At 44.0% G+C, this 14,919-nt stretch overlaps 2 protein-coding genes across 5 annotated transcripts in view; one reads left to right on the top strand and one right to left on the bottom strand.

Moving 5' to 3' along the window:
* Positions 1-5,944, top strand: part of LOC139228805 (chymotrypsin-like elastase family member 2A) — an 89,077-nt gene extending 83,133 nt beyond the window's left edge. For all 3 annotated transcript variants that reach the window (XM_070860195.1, XM_070860192.1, XM_070860193.1), the window contains 3 exons: positions 878-1,023; positions 4,013-4,165; positions 5,853-5,944. In XM_070860195.1, the coding sequence (XP_070716296.1) occupies positions 878-1,023; positions 4,013-4,165; positions 5,853-5,870 (317 nt within the window). In that variant the 3' untranslated portion in view covers positions 5,871-5,944. The remainder of the gene's footprint in view (positions 1-877; positions 1,024-4,012; positions 4,166-5,852) is intronic.
* A 3,886-nt stretch (positions 5,945-9,830) lies between these two features.
* Positions 9,831-14,919, bottom strand: part of rcc2 (regulator of chromosome condensation 2) — a 37,905-nt gene continuing 32,816 nt past the window's right edge. For both annotated transcript variants that reach the window (XM_070860198.1, XM_070860197.1), the window contains exon 13: positions 9,831-14,365. In XM_070860198.1, the coding sequence (XP_070716299.1) occupies positions 14,261-14,365 (105 nt within the window). In that variant the 3' untranslated portion in view covers positions 9,831-14,260. The remainder of the gene's footprint in view (positions 14,366-14,919) is intronic.

Consider the following 14,919-nt stretch of genomic DNA (forward strand, 5'->3'; position numbering starts at 1 on the left):
CCTCAGGGAACCTCAAGGAGTCAACAACAACAACAACTTGTATTTATACAGCGCCTTTAACGTTGTAAAATGTCCCAAGATGCTTCACAGGAGTATCATGAGATATAAACAAATTGACACCGAGCTGCATAAAGAGAAATTAGGGCAGGTGACCAAAAGCTTGGTCAAAGAGGTAGGTTTTAAAGAAAGCCTTGAAGGAGGGAAGAGAGGTAGAGAGGTGGAGAGATTTAGGCAGGGAGTTCCAGAGCTTGGGGCCTTGGCAACAGAAGGCACGGTCACCAATGGTTGAGTGATTATAATCAGGGATGCTCAGGAGGGCAAAATTAGAGGAGCGCAGACATCTCGGGGTGGCGGGGGGGGTTGTGGGGCTGGAGGAGATTACAGAGATAGGGAGGGGCGAGGACATGGAGGGATTTGAAAGCAAGGATGAGAATTTTGAATTCGAGGTGTTGCTTAACCGGGAGCCAATCTAGGTCAGCGAGCACAGGGTGATGGGTGAGCAGGACTTGGTGCGAGTTAGGACACGGGCTGCTGAGTTTTGGATCACCTCTAGTTTACGTAGGGTAGAATGTTGGAAACCACCCAAGAGTTGGAATAGTCAAGTCTAGAGGTTAGAAAGGCATGGATGAGGGCTTCAGCAGCGGATGAGCTGAGGCAAAGGCAGAGACGGGCGACGTTATGGTGGTGGAAATAGGTGATTTTAGTTATGCTGCGGATATGTGGTTGAAAGCTCATTTCAGGGTCAAATATGATACCAAGGTTGAGAACAGTCTGGTTCAGCCTCAGACAGAAGTTGGGGAGAAGAATGGAGTCAACATCTTCTGGATAGGAGGGGAGATAATGAATAAGTTTATTTCAACCTTCTCTCTCATTGCAGCAAATGGGCCCATCGCCGACAATCTCCAGCAGGCCCTTATGCCAGTTGTGGACTACGCAACGTGTTCTAAACTAGACTGGTGGGGTTTTGGCGTGAGAAAGACGATGGTTTGCGCTGGTGGAGATGGCATTGTCGCTGGATGCAATGTGAGTAATTTGGGAAAGAATGCACAACCGCACAACTAAAATCCTAAGAATAGCTTTTTTTTTATTGAACAACCTTGGATGAAAGGCCAAGGCCCACAATGCAAGGCACAACCAAGTGTGAAGAGCAGAGAGAGAAATCAAGGAGCTTGGGTTTTAAAACTCTGGGGACTGTCGGAGATGGGGACGACCCAAGCAAGTAGGAAGCTCCATAATTTTAAACTCCGGGGAAAGGATAGAGTAGGAGACTTTGTGATAAGTGTTGATGTCAACAGTTAGAATGAAGAGGGCCTGTGACAGTACATGTAGCGTTTGAGTGGAATAAACGTTAGGGGAGGAACCAAAATAGCCTCCATTAATTAGAGAGACAAGTTTGATATTATAGAATCATAGAATGTTGCAGCACTGAAAGAGGCCATTCGGCCCATCATGCCTGTGCTGGAAATGGTAGACATGAAGTGCATTCAGCCAAGTTGATGTCCTGACTAGGTTCTGCACAACAAAATTATGCTGTATCCTGTGTGAAAATGCATTTATCTAAAACATCGAAAGAAAATGTTTTTGGTGTTTAAAAATACTGGTTGAAGACATCTTTGTGGTGTCCTGTCTGATTAAATACCATTTTATTCCAGTGCTATCTCCCTTCAACAATTGTACATCCCTGTCTGGCGTAAAAATAAAACGGGGAAGGTGGCTCAACCGTGGCTAACAAGGGAAATTAAGGATAGTGTTAAATCCAAGGAAGAGGCATATACATTGGCCAGAAAAGGCAACAAACCTGAGGACTGGGAGAAATTTAGAATTCAGACGAGAAAAAAAAGGGTTTACTTAGGAGGGGGATAATAGAGTATGAGAGAAAGCTTGCGGGGAACATAAAAACTGACTGCAAAAGCTTCTATAAATATGTGAAGAGAAAAAGCTTAGTGAAGACAAATGTAGGTCCCTTGCAGTCAGATTCAGGTGAATTTATAATGGGGAACAAAGAAGTGGAAGACCAAATATTTTGGTTCTGTCTTCACTAAGGAAGACACAAATAACCTTCCGGAAATACTAGGGGACTGAGGGTCTAGTGAGAAGGAGGAACTGAAGGAAATCCTTATTAGTCAAGAAGTTGTGTTAGGGAAATTGATGGGATTGAAGGTCGATAAATCTCCAGATCCTGATAGTCTGCATCCCAGAGTACTTAAGGAAATGGCCCTAGAAATAGTGGTCATAGGTGATCATTTTCCAACCTTCTATAGACTCTGGATTAGTTCCTATGGACTGGAGGGTAGCTAATGTAACCCCACTTTTAAAAAAAGGAGGGAGAGAGAAAACAGGGATTCAGAGACCGGTCAGCCTGACATCGGTGGTGGGGAAAATGTTTGAATCAATTATTAAAGATGTAATAGCAGTGCATTTGGAAAATAGTGACAGGATTGGTCCAAATCAGCATGGATTTATGAAAGGGAAATCATGCTTGACAAATCTTCTAGAATTTTTTGAGGCTGTAACTAGTAGAGTGGACAAGGGAGAACCAGTGGATGTGGTGTATTTGGACTTTCAAAAAGCTTTTGACAAGGTCCCACACAAGTGATTAGTGTGCAAAATTAAAGCACATGGTATTGGGGGTAATGTATTGACGTGGATAGAGAACTGGTTGGCAGACAGGAAGCAAAGAGTAGGAAAAGACGGGTCCTTTTCAGAATGGCAGGCAGTGACTAGTGGGGTACTACAAGGTTCAGTGCTTGGACCCCAGCTATTTACAATATGCAATAATGATTTAGACAATGGAATTTAATGTAATATCTCCAAGTTTGCAGATGACACTCAGCTGGGCGGCAGTGTGAGCTGTGAGGAGGATGCTAAGAGGCTGCAGGGTGACTTGGACAGGTTAGGCAGATGCAGTATAATGTGGATAAGTGTGAGGTTATCCACTTTGGTGGCAAAAACAGGAAGGCAGAATATTATCTGAATGGTGACAGATTAGGAAAAGGGGAGGTGCAACGAGACCTGGGTGTCATGGTACATCAGTCATTGAAAGTTGGCATGCAGGTATAGCAGGCGGTGAAGAAGGAAAATGGCATGTTGGCCTTCATAGCGAGAGGATTTGAGTATAGGAGCAGGGAGATCTTGCTGCAGTTGTACAGGGCCTTGGTGAGGCCACACCTTGAATATTATGTACAGTTTTGGTCTCCTAATCTGAGGAAGGACATTTTTGCTATTGAGGGAGTGCAGCGAAGGTTCACCAGACTGATTCTCAGGATGGCAGGACTGACATATGAAGAAAGACTGGATCGACTAGGCTTATATTCACTGGAATTTAGAAGAATGAGAAGGAATCTCATAGAAACATATAAAATTCTGATGGGATTGGACAGGTTAGATGCAGGAGGAATGTTCTCAATGTTGGGGAAGTCCAGAACCAAGGGTCACAGTCTAAGGATAAGGGGTAAGCCATTTAGGACCGAGATGAGGAGAAACTTCTTCACTCAGAGAATTGTGAACCTGTGAAATCCTCTACCACATAAAGTTGTTGAGGCCAGTTTGTTAGATATATTCAAAAGGGAGTTAGATGTGGCCCTTATGGCTAAAGGGATCAAGGGGTATGGAGAGAAAGCAGGAATGGGGTACTGAAGTTGCATGATCAGCTATGGTCATTTTGAATGGTGGTGCAGGCTCGAAGGGCTGAATGGCCTATTCCTGCACCTATTTTCTATGTTTCTACTAGAATGTTATGGAGTTGGTTTTTTTTCTTAAGTTACTGCAGACATAGATTCCATCAGCAGCTATCAAATTCATGTTGCAATTAAATAAAAGAGTGGGTGGCAAAGCGTGGTGCAAGACCATGAGACTGATCCAGCTGCACCATGGCCTAATGGGACATGACTTCAGGCCACTAGGAGCTAAGATGAAAGTCGCTGAACTCATTTCACACAGGAATCTAGCAGCCGACAGACAGGTGGATTCAGCAGTGACTTCTACACAGAAACTCATGACCCTTTCTCAACAGGGGGACTCTGGTGGACCTCTGAACTGCCAGGCCGCTGACGGAACGTGGGAAGTGCATGGTATCGCCAGTTTTGTATCCGGCTTGGGTTGCAACGCCAAGAAAAAGCCCACCGTCTTCACTCGGGTTTCTGCCTACAATGACTGGATTGCTCAGGTATGTTGGGGGCATGAGAGCGAGTGGCTAGTGTAAAAGATGGGGCGTGTACATAGATGTTATGGATGCAGTGACTCTACAGAACTGAAAATCCATAGGCGTCTTAATTCACCTTATTGTATTTGTCCGATTCCATATCTACTGCTAATATAAGGACATATTATAGACTGAATGATAGATTTGCTTTTTCTCTCACTATCCAACATATAGAACATGACAGATCGAAAGGTTTAACCATAAAGGACAAGATTTATCACCGAGTCTTCCTTTAAAAAGTAGGAAGTCAGGATAAGCCCCTGCTTATCCATGTGCATTGTGTGGAGTGCACCCAATATGGATAAAAAAATAAATACGCGCTTTTGTTTCAATTGAATGACACGTTTGGAATCTAGCTCACGATACTGGCTGCCGATTTGTCGGAATGGGCAGATGATGAAAATATTGGCCCAAAATTTCCTGGATTGTTTCAGCGCAACTACTGTGTGAGAGTCCTTTCCTGAGAAAATTCCTGTGAAGCTAATTTACCCTGGTTTTACATTGAAACATCATTTTGTGCAAATTTCCTCGTGTTTGTGCCCCTTCCAAGATACGCCTGCCGAAAACCTCTGCCACTCATTTACATAGCAGCCCCCACCCTCGCCCCCCCACCGCAAAACACCACTGCATTTGCACTTGTTTTATGCCACTTTCTACATTCCAGTGTAGGCAAATGAGCTCTGCAGGAAATCTGGGTGTGAACTCCTGTCCGCAGGATTGGTGCAGAAACCAGTGTAAATGTGGGCGTAATTTCTGGATAAAATGCAATCCGGAAACTCCAGCCATAATTTCTCATCACTCACTCCGAGCACCGCTTTCATTTAATCTCGGCAAGGTGAAAACGAGTACTAGAAACAAAACCTTGAAGGTGACAATGATAACCAGCCACATCATGAATAAAATAGTAGAGGGCACTCGAGCAGAGTAACTGGCTTGGAGTAATGAGCACTGCAGTGTAGAGAAGTACCTTTCGTAATGATTACCCTGTTTCTACTTATGGTGTTCGTGTCACCAAATTTAAGTATCAAGCTAATTAAAATTCTCTAACCTAATTCCTCTAATTGTGTCAACAGATTTTTTAAAATTACACTTATTGCCATTCCTTTAGTCTCCTGAAGCAGATTCTTGCTGGAATGTAGCTTCACAGATGGCAGAAACCCCTAGTGCCTTTCCCAAATGGTCGTCCTTTATGTACTAGCCTAGTCAATGGCCAGTGGCAGTCTGTTCAACCATGAAACATGTCACAGCCAAGCCAAATCCCATCATCATCCAACGACCCTGCTTACTTTCCAGCAGGCATCATTGGTAAGGACCAGGAGGCTTGGTTGATATTGGTTTGCCCTAATTGCTGCCTAAAATCATCTAATGCAGTTCAGACCCCAAACCCAACTCATGATTATGGGGTCTGCACAGCTTAGTACATTGGACATGCCATTATTGATTAAGCCATGCCCGCAGGTTGCTGCTCTCGCTTTATAAAATGGATTGCTGATAGTCAGTTTAGATATTCATTCTATCTCCCTTCCAGACGCAGTAGGCATTAAGGCGAGGTCAGGGGTAGTCCCACATTCTATAGCACCAGATTGTTCTGTGAAGGAGTTAGATTCCACTATAGTCACCCTAAAGCATAATTGTTCGTTTTATTCCGTAGATTATGGCGAATAACTGAAGTGCATCAAATAGAAGAGATGCGTCATTCAAACAGGATTTCGGCTACAAGTCAATAAAAACATATTTGTTTATACCTGAATTTTTTTGTCCATGTTTTTTATTCATAGAACAGTTTCTGCACTAATGGGCACTGGTCTTGTACCACAGAATGATAATGTGCTGATTGATCTGAAGATAACCATAGGCCCTTTTCTTACAGGCCCAGTGAGATTGCAAATTGCCCCCACAATGTACCGCTCACTGGTTAATTCCATTCATGTCAGCTTCCAAGCATTCAAAAGGCTGGAAGTAGTTTTCAGCTAAATCAAAGGTTTATTCTTCAGATGCAGAATCGAGTCTCCATGCAGCCAGTTTGAAACCAACACTAAAAGAGACTAGACATTGACAAGGTTTCCATGAACAAACACCAAACACCCTTAAAAAACAGTCTAGTACCAGACCGTCTACCGCTAGGCTCTCCCTTTCAACTGAACTAACAAAAGGAGGGAGTTTCTTCAATCCAACTAGATGCAGATCGGCAGACTGCTGGTAGACTCAGAATTGGTGGCGTGTACATCCTCAGTAACTCTTGTACCAGCCTCACATTCAATCCTGATCATTGCTGAGCAGTCTAATAAAGCAGGTAGAATTCACTACTCTTAGCATCGGCACCCTTGAGCTCAGGAGATAAGTCGACCAGGGGTTCTTCTCTTGATTACTATTCAGTGGCGCTGGTAGCAATGTTGGTGCGGTTAGCAGATAGCATAAGGTTTTTCAACATGTCCCTTTCCCAAATGTCTCAGAATCAAGAATGCCTACTTGCACAATTGATAGCTTTAGTTTCTTGCATCTTTATGCAACTTATAGCTACTATTGCTGTGTCCACTCTTGCATATTTTGTCTGCCACTCTTGACCCGTGCTCCATTTCCCTGCTGACTACCGCCTGGCCCTCGCAACTCCCATCTCTGTACTCAGTCACCCAAACTTTTGAAGTTTTTTTATATTCGTTCATGGGATGTGGGCGTCACTGGCAAGGCCAGCATTTATTGCTCATCCCTATTTGCCCTGGAGAAAGTGGTGGTGGGCCGCCTTTGTTGAACCGCTGCAGTCCTTGTGGTGAAGGTGCTCCCACAGTGCTGTTAAGGAGGGTGTTCCAGGATTTTGACCCAGTGACGATGAAGGGGGTGGTTTGGGCCCATTCATGTTGGGTGAAGGAATATTTATCTCCTTGTTAGTGATCGCATAGACAGAACAAATGCTGTTGTCTATTAAGGAGATTTATGAGCTACGATTTATCAGCACGACAGCTGGGATTTTGTCGGGGCCCATAGTCTTTGCTGTATCCAGTGCGCTCAGCCGTTTCTTGGTACCACATGGAGTGAATCGAATTGGCTGAAAACTGACTTCTGTGATGTCGGGGACCTCAGGAGGAGGCTGAGATGGTTCATCTACTCGGCGCTTCTGGCTGAAGATGGTTGCAAGCGCTTCAGCCTTGTCCTTTGCACTCACGTGCTGGGCTCTGTCATCATTGAGGATGGGGAAATTCGTGGAGCCTCTTTCTCCTGTTAGTTGTTTAATGGTCCACCACCATTCACGACTGGATGTGGCAGGACTAGAGTTTTGATCTGATCTGTTGATTACTTAACCCTGCCTATAGCATGCTGCTTCCGCTTTTTAGCATGTATGTTGTCCTGTGTTGCAGCTTCCCCAGGTTGGTGCATCATTTTTAGATATGCCTGGTGCTGCTCCTGGCATCCTGGCATGCTCTTCTACACCCCTTATGGTCTCCTGGCTTGATTGTAATGGTAGAGTGAGGGATATGCCAGAGCATGAAGTTAGATTGTGGTGGAATACAATTCTCCTGCTGCTGCTGATGGCCCACAGCGTTTCATGGATGCCCAGTTTTGAGCTGCTAGATCTGTTCTGAATCTATTCCATTTAGCACGATGGTAGTACTACACAACACGATGGAGGGCGTCTTCAGTGTGAAGACGGGACTTCGTCTCCACAATGACTGTGCAGTGGTCATTGCTACCAATGCTGTCAAGGACAGATGCAGCTGCGACAGGTAGATTGGTGAGGAGGTTTTTCCCCTCGCGTTGGATCTCTCACCACCTGTCGCAGGCCCAGTCTGGCAGCTATGTCCTTCAGGACTTGGCCAGCAGTGATGCGACTGAGCTGCTCTTGGTGATGGACATTGAAGTTCTCCATCCAGAGTACATTCTGTACCCTTGGTACTTCTTCCAAGTGGAGTTCAACATGGAGGAGTAGTGATTCATCAGCTGAGGACGGGTGGTAGGTGGTAATCAGCAGGTTTCCTTGCCTCTGCTTGACCTGAAGTCATGAGACTTTGGTCCAGAGTCAATGTTGACGCTACTCCCTCCCGACTGTATACCACTATGCCACCACCCCGGTGAATCTGTCCTGCCCGTGGGATGGTGGAGGAGTTTAGGACATTGGCTGAAAGGTATAATTCTGTATGACTATTTCCGGCTGTTGCTCGACGAGTCTGGGGGACAGCAACCCCAATTTTGGCACAAGTCCCCAGCTGTTGGTGTGTGCGTAGCTGGTGCCAAGGCCGGATGGTCCATCCGGTTGTATTATTGTTTTTCGTAGCTAGCTAAGAGGCAAACACATTGATGTGGGTCTGGAGTCACATATAGGCCAGGCCAAGTTATGATTTCCTTCCCTATTAGTGAACCAGATGTTTTTTTTAAAGACAATCCGAGTTACATGGTCACCATTACTGACACTAGCTTTTTATGCCAGATTGATTTAATTAACTGAATTTAAATTCCCCAGGTGCCATGGAGGGATTTAAACTCCAGTCTCTGGATTACTAGCCCAGTGCTTTGGATACTAGTCCAGCAACATAACCACTATGCTACTGTTCACCTGAAGTGACCTTTGAAATGCTGTAGCCAATTTGCACATTACAAGCTCCCACAAATAGCTATGTGATAATGAGCAGATAATGGGGCTGAAATTGCCCCCCCACCGAAAACACAGCACACCTACCGTGTTTCGACTGTTTTTAGTGCCGCTGAAGATGTGGTGGCGTCTTGAGCAAAATTCTGCTCTTTGACCAGGCCGTTTGGGAAAAAAAGCCAATCAGCAGCGTAGCAATAGTGACATCACATTGGTGTGTCAACACATCTCTCGCCTGCAAGTAAAGGGAGGGCTGCTGCGAGCTCTGCATCTTTTAAAGTTAGGTCTACTGGGCCACCAGGGATGATTTCGGCTGGGCTAGCGGCCTGGCATCCAAGAAGGGGTGCCAGGCTGCCTGTTGGCGGTCCGGCCAAATCCGGGGGCATAATTGTCGGCCTGACATGGCATTCAGCCAACAAACAAATAAGATGGCGGCCGCTGAAGTAGGTCCTCCCCTTTAATGGCTGCCGCACCACCATTTTAGAAGCACAGTGCACCGACAGAAAACGCTGTCGGTGGCAACGAGTAGCAGGAGCAAGATTTTCTGTGCGGAATTTTTGTATTCGGGGGGGGGGGGGCACATTGGCGATGACGCACTTAGGACGGATCGGCAGCAGTGGGTCATCGCAGGAGTGGAATTTAAAAAATGGCGGCCATTCCACTCTGTAAAGTGGCCACCGATTTCCGGCAGGAACAGGCCTTACGGGGCAATTTCGGCCCCAATATGTTTTAGTGTTGTTGGTCGAGGAAGTAATTTCAGGGCCATTCTTTTCCAATTGAGTCAGAATCTTCATGGTAGCAGAGCATAATATTCTCTCTATATTTTTAGGTTGAGAATTCTAAAGAAAATTGTAGGTCAGGTTGGGGCACAAATCCAGAAAAATCTGGATGCTATGTACTGGTGGTTCATGTGCAAAATGTCAGAGACAAAGGATGAAGATGATTTATGAAGTAATAAACCAGCTCTCCTCCCAAATTCTACAGCTGCTAATGGATCAAAGAATACAGGAACTACATCCATGGTCTCACACAGTGGAAGGAAACACAAGGTTAAAATTTATTCAATTTATTGCAGGAAATACAAAAGTAAAAAAAGAAAAAGAAAAGTTTACAGCACTGAACAGGCAGCTAATTGGCTACAAATCACTAACAAAACCTAATGATGCCAAGAAACTAGTAATTAATTACTAGCATGAAAAGGACGCTCCCTCCCCACCCACCTTTCTAAACAAGCCAACAGCTCACCTCCACTTGTGAAGCGTTAAAAACTTGCAAATGTTCAATTCCATTATTAGTTTTATGTTGCCAGGGAAGCCATCAACAGTACAACAAATGGATGGTGTTTGTGCGCAGTGGAATAACTTCCCCAGGCACCATAGTTGCAAGGAACAGTTCCGATTTATTCTCTTTTGAGGTAACTTAACTGAAAGGGAGCAGAGATTTGTTTTTCCATTCCTTCCCCAAATAGGTTTTTTGGGTGGGGGGGGGGGGGCGGGGGTGGAGGGAGGAGAAAGAGCTTGCGCTATAATAGCTTCAGGTCTTGGTCAACACAATTTTGCACAAAGAAGGTTTTTAAGTAAGATGAACCATTTACTACTTTACCAGAGTTTCTAAATTTTGATATTTGAAATTGACAGAAAACGGGATCTTGCTGCTTAAAAGGGAAAGTCCAGCTTGTCTTCCCATTTAGACTATAAAAATTAAAACAGGCAGGATCAGATTCCAGATACCTGGGGCTGAAAACGAGTGTCAATCTGTGCAGACACATGAAATACACAAGTTCAGCAACATGCAAGAGTCAAATTGCAGGTGATCACATGCCACTTGACCTATAGCCTTGCAATACAAGACACTGAATAGCATCAACAGCTTTCCTTTCAGTCCTAGGAAAAAAAATTAAGGAAAAAACAAGACAACCAACAAAGAGCAATATTATCTTGTGTTAGGTCTAGCGCTGCCATTCATTTTATACACAAATTCCAGCCAGCTTGAGAGCATCGAAAGATGGCAACAAGTCCAAATTATCGAAGTTACTTTATTTTTTGAGGCAGCCTGGTCTAATTCCATGCAACACTTACAGAAAAGGTGCATGCTCACAGCTACTGGTGCAATACGCAGTTTGTGCATCTTGCACCTGCAAAGGCTGTGGTACATTTTTACCCATCTCCATAAAGCCTGGACCTTTGAAACCAGAAGGGGAAAAAAAAAAGGGGAAAATATGGACCAATTTTTCACATTTGCCGTCCTGGACATTTGAGCATTGGCTGCTGCAGGAAGACACCAACATAGTAGTGCCACGCAGGGACGCTCATGTACCGAATTAAAAAGGATCAATATAAAAACGCACACGCTCCTGGGAACAATAGTTTCAGCTTTCAGGATAGTAGCGTACAACCTGGGATGGTGCAAGTACACCCAGTCACTCCAGCGGTTAGTGACATCACATCAGTGATAGCTACAGAATGGGAAGCGAGCAGGTTGGCTGGCAAATTAGAGAGGGGAGAAAAAACAAAAATAAGATCATTAGAAAACATTAATTTAAAAAAAACACGGGAGGCAAGTTTATTGAACATTTTACAAAAAAGAGAATTTAGTTCCACACTCCGGTACTGATTGAAATCAGGAAGCTTCGGGCTTGCAAACAGATGGGTCATCAGATTTAGATCACCATTGATTATGACATGCACATCGGTGTAAATTTAACTGCAATACAAAATCCAGTTTAAGTTGCAGCCAGTCTTTTGTAGCTGCCTTAAAAGAACGCGCACAGCATGTCGCACATTCAACGTTAAAGGGTAACCCGAGGCACTTGCAGCAAATCTACACCTTCAGCACCAAGATGCCACCACCACCTTCACCTAATCAGAGACTGCATCGTGGAAAGAGGATGCACCACAGGGTCGTCCCAGAGATACCCTAGAGCACCGTCAGCTTTTCTAAAGCTCCACGCACCCAAAGATCTGGAGTATTGTTAACAAGTGTTGAAAACCGTGACTAGATTGCGGATCAGTTAAATCAAAATAGTTTGCTCACGTTGGAATCCTTCATCTCACCAGCAGTTCTGCTTGGGAGTGATTATTATAACCAAATCACAAGGGTCCTTTCTAGCAGTTCATCTCAGGCATCAGAACTTTTATCTTAGCAGACATAATGAATTTGAAAGATTACAAGATAAAAAGTGGGATAACTATACCAGCCAATTTGATTCAGCAAGGAGGCTAAACAAAATGCTAGAAAAATGATTCTGCAGTAACCCCACTTTTCCAGTTCCTCTCCTCCTCAAACAAGCTTTAAGGGGATACTTTAGGTCCTGTTTATTAAAAAGGACTGCAAGAACTAGATTTAAATCACAGGGTCATAGTTCTGCATCCATGGAGTCAGGTGCATGGTTTCCTGAATGACACAAGAGCCACACCAGTTGCAGATGGCCAAGATGTACTTTAAATGCGTTGAACCCGCTCTGAGGAATTATAAATACTGCACACATTATGGCCATTAAGAAGCAATGGAAGAGCTGCCGGTGGAGAACAAAGATTAAAGCCCTGGTCATTATTAGCCAGGAATGAGAAAATGTCTCCATTTTGGCTTTGAATTTACAGTAGCAGGTTTGCACGCTTGTGTGACCTCATTTATGTCCTGCAACTTAACAGATGAGAAATCCCTTCTGACAAACCACCAAAGAAAGGTCTTTGGAATTTATAACAACATAATGAGGGTTCAGTATGCAAATTTTAATATGTAAAGTATCTCACACGATCTGCTCACTAGTTCTACAGGAAGAGTCAAACATGTTTATTATAGCCAACATGTTTATAATAGCCTTGCCATTAAGTGTATAGACTGACTGCACAGAATACAAATAAATTCTCCAAATACCCGTTGGTCTAGTAGACTGTCCTGCATCTAGTGCCTCTGCTTCTAATAAAACATCTACACTAAACATACTTACCTTTAGAACAGCAGAATAGTCAAATAATGAAGTGTCAAAATAACTGGGACCCCGCCTCCCCTTCACCATGGCAGATCCCTTACTCTATGTTCCTCTGGACCTCAATTCTCTCTGGATTGTAGTGCCAATTTCACTCTTCTCTCTATGGGGGAAGGCAGCGAAGGTATGTTATAATCCTCGCATTTGTAAATGACCGTGTCTCATTGAAAAGTCTCAAAAGCACATCTAATGAACGACTTTTCAAATCCAGTGACTGTGTAAGCAAAAGAAATATCCCAAATGGTTGGGATTTGGACTGATAAAATTAATGCACAACAAAGATTTCACCTGGTTACATCAGTACTCTCATTAAAAGGAGAAAAATATGGGTGGGGCGGAAGACAGAAAGAGGAAAGCATATTTTAAAATGGGCTCCATTAGCTTATGAGAAGTGTAGAACTGTAACCAAATGCGTAGCTTAACTTAATACAGACTAGGAATGGGAAGTGAAAGTGACTTTACTTATGGCTGTGCTGAGCAAATCACTAAATCCAATTTAATCATTATTGGCAATGAATCGGCCAGAGTGGGGCATTATAAGGCACTTTCATACTGATGGCATGCTGTTGACAGCAAGTGAGCGGCACTCCTGCTGTCAACAGCAAAACAACATGACTCATGATCTCAATGGCGCCAGGGGCCCAATTCCCTGTGGGGGGAGGTGTCAAGATCAGAGGTCAGAGGCATGGAATGCAAGCGCCTTTCTACAGGCCCTTCAAAATGGAGTTGGATTTATGCAACTGCACTAAAAGGGAGCATGTGGCATTCAAAGAGGCATGGGTCTCTGCTGGAGCACTGCTCTCCTGCAACACCTTCGACAGTGTAAAAGTGCCTTTAAAATTAATCGCAATCCAACTACTCAGGCCCTGCCCTGCCCGACAGGAGCATTTAGTCATTACAAACCCTGACTCACCTTTTAGGATTCTAGTGGTTGGCTGAACTAGCTGGAAAATCCTTGCACCCGTCCCAAATAATCAATCACAGGGAGGAATTTAATTCAGCAATTCACAAATGCACCACTGGCCAAGGCATCTGACCAGAACAGAATTAAAAGTTTGGAAATATAACTGCCAGTGGGAAAGTTTAATGCAGCCAATTGAAGATCATGGCTCCCAACGTTCCAGCTTGTTTACACCACTCTTGCTGGCCAATTAAAACAGCCAAATCTGGGCTTTGAAAAAAAAATACAAAGAACTCCAACACATCATTAAGAAATGGCCAAAGTACGTAAGTAAAATTAACTATTTGCGTGCATTGTTAAATCAGTTGCTCTGGAAACACTACATAGCTGCGTTTGTAATCGTGATCATGTAAGTACCACTAAAATTTTTGTACAAATTGGAAAATTTCTTTGTGGGATGTTGTCCATTGCCTGGCTCCCTGTACAGTGTGGATTTTTATTTTGGAATCTCGCTGACCAGTGCACTGTAAACTTCAGCTGCCCTTGTTCAAATGAAGCTTTCATGTGTGTGGTTGCTCAGGCTGCGTAGCATCAGATAATCCGCGGGTTATATTCGGGCAATTTCTTAATCCTCTCTTTCTCTGCATCACTTTCATCTCGCGCTATCATCAGTGAATGAGCATGGCCCATAGCAACCTACAGGAAGAAAAAAATAATCAAGTATTTCCCTACAAAGCATCACTGGGCATGAGGTGTTGACTGTCACCAAAGATCTCTAGAAACAAAGTCTCACATTTATAGAGAGTGTCTTTCACGACCCCAGGACGTCGTAAAGCACTTTACAGCCAATTGTACTTCTGAAGTGTTGTCATGCAATGTAGGAAACACAGCAGCCAATTTACACATTGCAAGGTTCCAGAAACAGCAATGTGATAATGACCAGATAATCTACTATTATTTTTTTTTCTGGAAGTCTACCCCACATCCACTATCCTACGGGGGGAAAACTTATTTCAACTTCACTAGAGGCTCGTGTGCAATTCTACACTGGACTTCTGCAAGAGTGGAAAATCCCAGACATGTATTTCGGAGCTCCTACTCTACACACTGCAGACAACAACGCGCAAGAAATGTGCTCTCGTACACTTACATTAGAAATAGGAGCAGTAGGCGGCCATTTGGCCCCTCGAGCCTGCTCCGCCACTCAATAAGATCATGGCTGATCTGATCTTGGCCTCAACTCCACTTTG

This window comes from Pristiophorus japonicus, chromosome 18 (assembly GCF_044704955.1).
Source record: "Pristiophorus japonicus isolate sPriJap1 chromosome 18, sPriJap1.hap1, whole genome shotgun sequence".
In the NCBI taxonomy this organism is placed as follows: Eukaryota; Metazoa; Chordata; class Chondrichthyes; family Pristiophoridae; genus Pristiophorus; species Pristiophorus japonicus.